This window comes from Miniopterus schreibersii (genome assembly GCF_964146895.1).
Source record: "Miniopterus schreibersii genome assembly, chromosome: 18".
Classification (NCBI taxonomy): Eukaryota; Metazoa; Chordata; class Mammalia; order Chiroptera; family Miniopteridae; genus Miniopterus; species Miniopterus schreibersii.
In genome coordinates this window covers 4632501-4641761 of record NC_138121.1, presented here as the reverse complement: position 1 = coordinate 4641761, position 9261 = coordinate 4632501, and the positions used below count along the sequence as shown (strand labels likewise).

General features: G+C 55.1%; 1 protein-coding gene across 1 annotated transcript in view; it reads right to left on the bottom strand.

The window, feature by feature from the left end:
• Positions 1–272: 272 nt before the first annotated feature.
• The window catches only part of SLC8A2 (solute carrier family 8 member A2), a gene marked incomplete at its 5' end in the record, with an annotated part of 24103 nt that continues 15114 nt past the window's right edge, over positions 273–9261 (bottom strand). The window contains 6 exons of the mRNA XM_081118483.1: positions 273–2223; positions 3543–3821; positions 6555–6654; positions 6959–7083; positions 8810–8827; positions 8974–9077. Of these exons, the coding sequence (XP_080974609.1) occupies positions 1847–2223; positions 3543–3821; positions 6555–6654; positions 6959–7083; positions 8810–8827; positions 8974–9077 (1003 nt within the window). The 3' untranslated portion in view covers positions 273–1846. The remainder of the gene's footprint in view (positions 2224–3542; positions 3822–6554; positions 6655–6958; positions 7084–8809; positions 8828–8973; positions 9078–9261) is intronic.

Sequence of the window (9261 nt, the reverse complement as noted above, 5' to 3'; positions counted from 1 at the left end):
AACGCCCCCTCCCGGATCTCCCCAGTCTCCAGCCCCACAGGTAGCCAGAAGGAACAGTGGAAAACGTAAATCAGATACGATTGCCTGCCCCGCCCCATCCCCCACTTGAAATCCCTTCCGAAGCTCCCCTTTGCTTTTAGGACAAATTCCAAGCCCCTAGCGTGGCTGATAATGTCTCTTATAACTGGTCCTTCTGAGCTCTCCTCACTCCCCAAAGCCCCGTACTCCATTCATGGTAACCACTTGCACGAAAAAGCCAGCAACTCACGAGTCTCCTCCTCCTATTCCAGCTTTCTGAGAAAGTTACTTGCTTTATTCAGGAAACCCCATCACCCCCAGCTCCTGCTCGGGCAAACTGAGTCCCAGGATGCCCTGTGAAGAGGAATATTCTGTTGCTGATGGTAGGGGCGTGGCTAGGCGTTCCGGGGGCGTGGCCAGGGCGCTCCGGGGCGTGGCCAGGGCGCTCCGGGCGGGGTGGGCGTGGCTGGGGAAAGCGGTGCGTCCCGCCCAGGGCTGCGGGCCTGGAAAAACGCGGATCACCTGGTCTACTTCACAGCTGCGGAAAATCTCAATCAAAGACCTCATTAGCTCGCTCCTCCTGAATCCCAACTTCTCCCGGGAAGGCTGTTTCCCAGGCGGAATTTCAAAGTTTTATGGCAACTTTTACAGAAATCACAGAGAAAAGAGACGGTGACTGGCGCTGATGAGCTGGGAGTAGAGAAGGGGAGTAGAGAAGGGGAACAGGCCTGGGATGCGGGGCCTATGCACAACAGGACGACGGAACGCTAAAAACCCGTGAGAAGCAGGGTGTTATGGGGTTGCAGAGTCATCCTCAGGGTCCAAGAAGTGGGCAGCACTCCCCACGCCCCAAGTGTGTCCTTTGGGCGGGGAAACATCAACAGTAAGAAAATGCAGACGGCCTACCAACAGATGGGTGGCCTCCAAAGTTAAAAATGCCCACCCGGACCCCTGGTCCCTGTCCCACCCTCCCGCCCGCCCCTGCTCCCCATCAGGCAGAGATGTGGCAGCGTGTGCTGGCTTGTAGCATTGGTCCTCTGGACCCTCGGCTCCTCTTCGAGGGTCCTGCCGGATCGGCTGGCACTGAGGGCAAAATGAGCCTTCGAGATTGTCAGGGGCGATGGCTGGACTCCCTTTGATTCTTGGCCGCCTCCCCAAAGTTGATTCTCATGGCTGGGGGAGTCTGCTGCCCTTTGAAAAGGAAAGTCTGCCACCCCCCCCCTTTCCCCAAGACATGCACCCTCCCGCGACCCCCTCCCCCAAACACGCTATATACACACACAGGCCACCCCTCAGAGGCGTGGCTGGGCTCTCAGAGGTAGTGGAGAGTGGGGGCGCTGGAATGTGAGAGACTGCAGGTCCCAAATATGCCCCCTCCAGCTCCGAAACCCCAAACTTCTCCCCTCCCTTCTCCAAGCCTCGAGAATGAGCGTCCTCCCAAGGGCCTGAGTGGAGAAATCAGGGAAGGTGTGTCCCCCTCTGTGCTCGCGCGCGCCTGTCCCTCCCCTCCCCCCTCCCTGGGGGGCTGAGCGGAGCTCCCTGAAGGTTGGGGAAAGGGCGCATCAGCCCCCTCCAAGGGCCCCCCAGGGAGGGCTGAGCTCTGAGGCCCCGGGGCACACCGGTCGGTCCACGGTGGTGGGGGTGGGGTTCTCTGGAGGACGGTCCCGGCTGGTGTCTAGGGAGAGGCGGCGGATTCTCTGGGGTCGCCGAGGGGAGCTCCTGCGGGGAGGGGCCTCGGCGCGGAGGTTTCCCGGGGGCGGGCCGGAGTCGGGGTGGCTGGTAGGGGACCGGGGAGGCTCCGGGGCAGGGAGGGGCTGCTGGGGGGCCGCTAGAAGCCGCGGATGTGGCAGTAGGCCTCCAGGCTGGCGAACAGGATGTAGAGGAGCCAGAGGCCCAGGAAGAGCGCGGTGGTGGCGATCTTGGGGCCGCGCGGGCCGCCCAGCTCGCCGCCGATGTGCGGCCGGCGCCGGTACAGCAGCACGGCGATGCCCACGAAGGCGAAGACGGTGAAGAGCGTGACGGAGAAGGCCAGCGTGCCGGTGCGCACCTCGAAGGGGCGGCCCTGCACCGCCCAGTACACGGCGGCCACCGACCAGGCCACGCCCAGGCCCAGGAACACGTTCACCGCGTTGGAGCCGGTCACGTTGCCGATGGACGCGTCCGCGCACTGGTCCTGCAGCGCCGCCACCTTGCTGGCGAAGGTGTCTGCGGGGCGGAGGCACGCGGGTCAGAAGGGCGGGGCCTGCCTGCCGTTAACACCCGCACTCTCCTCGCGCCCCGGGGACCCAGGCCCCGCCTCCCGCCCCTGTAGCCCCGCGCGTCCTGGGGTAAGGGCTCGAGACTGGGCCCCACCCACGAGGCAAAGTCGGTCGCCATCCCCACACCTGCTCTCTACAGGACCGACCGCCTGCCTTCTGCACAGCACTGTGCCTTATTTCCATGGGACTCACTCCCTGCTTTATTAGGTGCGACTTGTCTACATTCACTGGGCTTCACTGCCTGCCTTCTGTGGGACCCGCTGCCTGCTTTCGGTGAAGCTCAGTCTACTTTCTGTGGGACCCACCTCTGCATTCTGTGGAGCCTGCTGCCTGCTTTCCATGGGAATCACTGTTTCCCGTGACCCCACCACCTGTTTTTCTACGAGCCCAGTCATCCCATTGCTACCAGGCTGGACAAAACAAGTGTTAGGATCCACCTATGTGCAACCCCTTTCCTGTCCACTCCCCAAGTGGTTTCTGCCAAGCAATGTCTGGTTTCTATGGCCCCACCCTTTCCCGGACATCTTGCTAATAACTCGGGCCTCTGGTCTAGGGGGCAGGCATCAGACAACCAACCATTCCCACACGGTTGCTTTCAACTGGACCCACCTCCTGCTTTCTAGGCGGACAGCGCCACCAACTGACTGATGTGGAAACAAAGGCTGGGCTCCCCACCCACCTGGTCTCCCTATTCCTGTAGGGATTTCAGCCACCTGGTTTCTAAGGGACTCTCACCGGGGCTTATTTGGGAAGAGGCGATCATGGTCATTGTGTTTCGATGGGACATAAGCTATAGTCTCTGAAACCCCACTATCTTATTTCTATGGCACCCCCCTCCTTCAACCTTGATTTCTACTCTGTTCCATCATCTTTTTTTAAAAAACTTCAAAATTCATTGGCCTGGTTCCTATCATGCCCATCAACATAATTCTATGGAACCTTCCATCTGGTTTCTTGGCGGGGCAAGGGGAGAGAAAGGGAAATTAATATCTTGTTTCTATGGAATCCATCGTCAGGCTTCTACCATTTCCCACCTCCTTAGTTCTATGGCTCACTCCACCTGGTTGCTTTGGGGAATCCACTCACACAGTGAATCTATGGGACCCCACCTAGTTACTATTATACCCCACCAGCATATTTTTCTGGGACCCACCACACGAGTTCTACATGATTCCACCACCTTATTTCTGCAGGACCTTTCTCTTAGGCTTCACTGCCTGACTTCTCTGAGACCCTACCCTGCTAGGCCATCTCCCAGGGGGTTACCGGGGATGGAGGTGCCCAGGGCCACGAAGACCACAGCGTTGACGGAGTCCTTGAGGCCAACAGTGCAGCCAAAGTGGGAGGCAAGGTCCCCGATGAGGGCGGTGAGCAGGCCAATGACCAGGATGCAGACACCGAAGCAAGCCCAGCCGTGGCAGTACTCAGTGGGGGGCACGCAGGCGAACAGCACCTTCCAGAACACCGTCAGGAAGTGCATGACGTAGTCAAAGCACGAAGGCAGCCGCTCCTCCCGGGACCCGTCCTCCTCCTCCTCCTCGTCCCCTGTGGGCACACGACCCAGCTGGGGCACACACCCATGCCTCCTTCCTCGCCTAGAGCCCCATTGTGTTCAACTTCCAGAGAGCCAATCCCAAAATATAAAATGAATTATTTTCTCAGAATCCCTTGCAGCTAGGAGAATGTATAGGCCCAGGTAAAAATATTTACTTTCCCAGAATCCCTTAAAGCTACAGGAGGCTATACACCCAGCTAAAATTATCCAGCTTCCCAGAATCCCTTGCTGCTAGGGGTGGCCATATCCCTACCTAAAAATATTCCTTTTCCCAGAAGCCTTTACAGCTACTGATAGCCATGTAGAAATATTCACAGGTAGAAATATTCTGCAGGTAGAAATATTCAGTTCCTTTGATTGCAGCTAACAGTAGTCACATGCTTAGCTAAAGGTACTCAGTTTCCCAGAATCCCTTGCAGGTAGACAGCTATGTACCCAGCTAACATTAGTTACTCTCCCAGAATCCCTTAAGGCTAGCAACAGCCTTGTCCTCAGATAAAAATTTCACTTTCCCCAAATTCCTTGCAGCTAGCAGTCCTAAGCTAAGTACTTGCTTTCCCAGAATATCTTGCAGCAGTGGCCGTGTGACCCAGTCTGGCAATGAGGCATAGATGGAGGGTTTCTGGAAAGCTCCAGCTTTCCTGATAGGGGTACCGTGTTGTGGATGTGTTTTCTGAGCTTCATAAAGGATGCTTCATCCTTAGAGTTGTATGTGCCACCTGTTGTGACCAAATTTGACCCACTTTTGACCTGCAGTGACTTGTGTCATGGGAAAGCTCAGATGACATGTTGTCCACCTCGCCCTACACTGACAAGCACAAGGCAGTGAAAGAAAAGCAATGAGCACGCTTGAGTGTGCCAAGCACTACATCTGGAAGGATGCTGATAAGAGACACTGCAACCCCTGACCAGTCACTCAGAACAAGCCAGGGAATAAAAGCCAGGCCAGCCACCAAATTAGGAAGCCACTTCCCATGGTTTGATCCAAGGGCCCCTCAAAGTGTCAGTGACAGAGGATACCCGGTGGCAGTGGAGGCAATGAGAGACTGATAGATTCAGGGATTCAGGTCATATATTCCTTTCCCACTTTTCTTGGCCACTTGGCTTGTTAAAGAAATAAATGCTTGAATTTGTAAATTCTTAACTAAGTGGTTTGTGTGTTTTTTAGTTTTGCATGTTACATCTCAAAGATGAGGTCTTTCCTGTGACCCCAAGGAAAATGGAATTGGAAATTCAAACGGGACAGGCGTGCTGCCCCTTCCTGATCCCCTGCTTCCTTTCTTCCTGCCTGGAACATAGAATCAACACCTGGAGGTGCAGCAGCCATCTTGCAACCATGAGGGCAAAAGCTGAGAAACAGAAAGATAAACAAGGAAGGGGCTTGGGCATTTAATGACATTACTAAGTTGCTGCTGTTGCCTCCTGCAGATTTTTTTTCTCTCCTGTGAGAAAAATAAACTCTAGTGTGCTTAAGCCACTTGCGGTTGAGTTTCTGTTGTTTACCACTGATTACACCCCTGAGACATGGCTAAGGTCAGAGAAAAGAGGGCACACTCTCCTATTTCCATTTGAAGGCTCAGCTCAGAAGCCTCCTCCTTCAGGAAGCTCTCCCTGGCCTTCCAGCTGGGTCAGACACTCCTGCAACTTCCTCAGGTCCCCATCCGAGCCCTGCCCACTCTGGGTTGTCACTCTCTGTGACAGGTCTGTCTCCTACACTGGACTGTGAGCTCCATGAGGACAGGGCCTGAGCTGTCATGGTCATCTCTTTGTCCCCAGCAATGTCCTGCACAGGGCCAGGGCCAGGGATCCCTCAGAAATAGATGTCAAAAAATGTGGCTTAGAGAGAGACACCAGCTCGTTTCTAACAGGCCTGCAACCTGATGTCTCTAGGCCTGCTACCTGCTATGTTTCTATCCCCGAAGCCTGGTTTCTTTGGATCCCACTGCCGGCCAGTTTCTTTGTGACCACGATTCCTTGTATGTTTTCAGTTCCCACCAGATAAGCCTCCCTGAAGGAAAACTGATGCTGTGCGAGGGACAGAAGCCCCGACTTCCCCATCAGCCCTTTCTGGATTCCTGGTGGGACTTCAGGCCAGTCCCTCCTCTGTCTCTGGGTCTCAGTTTCCCCAATCTGTATCACAAAGGACTGAGTCTTTGATCCATGTGCCATAGTGTCTCCGGCCACAGGGGGGCAGTGGGAAGCCGTCTGAAGCTTAAGGAGGGCAGAGCTGGGCGCTGTGGTGACCGTCTCCATGGCAACAGAGGAGCCCAGGCTCCGTCTGGGGAGGCCACGCCATTTAACCTGTTTCCACCCTCCAATCTCCAGACGTCAAGAGAAAGCCTGGGCGGGGTGCCCTCCTCCCCTCAGCCCTGCACCCCCGCCCCCGCCCGCCTTCCTTTCCGGCTCCCCGCTGCTCGCGGCCCCCTGCAGCTCGCCGCCTGCCTCCCCCACAGCCCTCCCGCTTTCTCCGCCTCTGGCTTCCTCCGTGATTCTCTGGGTACCTCTCTTTGTGCGCCTGTCTCCCTCGTTTGCATCTGTTCTCTCTTTTGTGTTCTTATGTTTCTTTCTGTCTTTTTCTGTTTGTCCGTCCCTCTTAGTGTCTCTCCTGTTCTTCTTTTCCCTCCACCTCTGTCCCTCTCTCCTTGCCCCCTTTCCTGTCTTTCCGCTCCTCTCTGTGCCTGTCTGCCTCCCGCCCCCCTTCTCTCTCCTCCCGCCCCACTTACCTGCGCTCACCGTAATCGCCTCTAAAAACTGCTCCCTCCACGAGTGGGTGCCAATCACCAGAGCCAAGTTCGTTTTCTTGATGAGCTTGTCCACTGTGTTCTGGGGGTGAAAGGGTGGGGAAGAGGTCATTGCCTGTGATCACCCCCGCGTGCCCCAGGAGGGGGACTAGGGCTGGGGCCCACACCCCATGCTCAGGGGTCCCCACCTTCCAGGCCCCGGTGCTCGCTGCAGAAGGGAGAAGGGAGGCGTGCGCTGTCCGCGGTACTTACGGCGGGGCCTGGGGGCCGACCTGGGCCCCTTGGTTGCCCCTCCCTTACGGCCCTCCCAGCAGATCCCCTTTTAGACCCTCTCCAAAGGAACGACGCAGGCAAAACTCCAAGAAAACGAGGCCCCAGAAAATCACCTTAAAGTCGTAGGACTCTTCTATGATGACCTCGAGCCTGCAGTTTTCCCCAAGAACCGGCTTGCCCATCTCTGCTATCCGCCGGGCCTCCTCCTCCTCGGCCGTCAGCTTCCTGTCCCCGTCCCCTGCAGCACGAGGCGTGGCAGTTAGCCTGGGGAGGCCACCCTGATTGGGCCTGTGATGCCTTCGCTGCCTGTCTGGGAAGCCACCTGGCGACACCTGCCCAGCCTCCTATCTGACCACCATCTCCCCCAGCTTGTGCCCCAGCTCCCGTGGCTGACCCCTGAGGTTCAGCTGGTGGGCTCTGGCGTTACTATGGTGGGCGCTGTGTGACCTTGGGCAATGCTTTAGCCTCTCTGTGCCTCAGTGCTCATATCTATAGAATAGGCACAATAATAGTACCTACCTCGCAGGGTTAAAAGAATTCATGGTGTTTAGAACAGTGCTTGGCACATGATAGTCAGAAATGTTATTTTCTTCTTTAAATTTTTAAAAAAATATCTATTTTTTATTTATTTTAGAGAGAGGAAGGGAGAGGGAGAGAGAGAGAGAGAAACATCAATGTGAGAAACTTTCATTGTCTGCCTCCTGCACACCCCCTTCTGGGGACTGAGCCCACAACCCAGGATTGTGCCCTGACTGGGAATCTAACTGGAGACCTTTTGGTGCATGGGACGACACTCAACCAACTGAGCCACACCAGCCGGGGCAGAAATGTTATTTTCTTTATTGTTATCACCAACATCATGAACATCATCACCACTCTTGAGGGAGGAGCCCTGATCTCTACACCCAAGCTCTGAAAATATCCTAGAGTATGTTTGAGGGGGTGAGGAAACAGGGGGTGCTTGTAATTCAGTACAAACATTGGACCTAAACCCCCTATCGCTGGCCCTGAATTCCTTTATCTCCATAAAGTATGTTGATCCTTTGCTCCAAGTCCAGCACCAACCCAACCCTAACTCTCAGAAGAAAGTCACCAACCAGCCAGGCACACTCTCAGAAAACTTCGCCCAAGCAAGAAATGACTTTTACCCTGGCCAGTGTGGCTCATTTGATTGGGTGTTGTCCCATGCACCAAAAGGTTGCCGATTGGATTCCTGATCTGGTCACATGCCTAGGTTGTGGGTTTGATCCCCAGTAGGGGGCATGCAGGAGAAAGCCTATCGATGTTTCACTCACATGGATGTTTCTCTCTTTCTCCCTCTCCCTTCCTCTCTAGAAATCAATTAAAAAATCCTTAAAAAAAAAGAAAAAAAGAAATGACTTTCTGTTCATCTACTGGGATTTGGGGCCTATTTGTTACAGCAGTTTGTTTTACGCTGACTATTACAATCTTTAATCCACCCTTAATCGTAACCCCAACCCCCAAATCTAGTCCCTCACTATCTCCAAGCCACTGAACCTAGCCCCAACTCTCACCCCAATCTCAGGTTCTGCCCCCAATTCTAATCACAAATCCCGAAACTAACTTCCATCTTAACCCTAACCTTGACCGAGTCCTAATCTTAATCTCAAATCCTAACCCCACCCCAGTCCTAATCAACCTCAAGCCTGATTTCTTCTGACCCACCACAAACCCAGACTGGATTCTATGACTTACTCCCCACTCTGACCTTAACTACAAACAAAACAATACTGGCCTCTGAACCCCTAGCTGTAACCCCAAACTCAACTGGCCCTACCAACCCTAAGGCCAGCTCCAACCCTCACCCAGCCCCAAATCTACCTTTACCTCACCTTCAACCTGCCTCAAACGTGACCTGGAAGGGTAGCTCGAGGCCATGCCCCTCCCAGGAGATGCCCCCTCCAGTGTCCCCTGTCTAGTTAAAGCCAGGTGACTCCACTCACCTTGATTGAGCAGCAGAGCTGGGGAGAGACAGACAGAGAGAAAGTGAGATCGCTCCCCTGGGAAGCTCAGATCCATGAGTTTGAAGGAGCACCCACAATGGATCCCCAAGGGCCCCCACACCCTGGACCTTTTATCTCCCCTGCAGCCCGCCCCTCGCCCTCACCTGAGATCCCTCGCTTCAGCCACTGTGGCTGGCCCAGCTCAATGAAGAAGTTGTCCTTTTTCTCGTATTCTTCGTCGTCAACTATCTTCACCTGGAGAGTTTTCCTGGGCGGGAGCGGGACATCCAGCGTAAGGCCCTCCCCGAGTCTCGAGACAACTTACCTCTTAGCCGCCCAGCTTCCCGAGTCCCACGCCATCCCCGGTTCTGTCATCTCATTAATCTTCGCAACCATCCCTGGAGGAAGCATTTCTCCTCCACTCCCCCATCCCCATTTGACAGAAAGAAGCC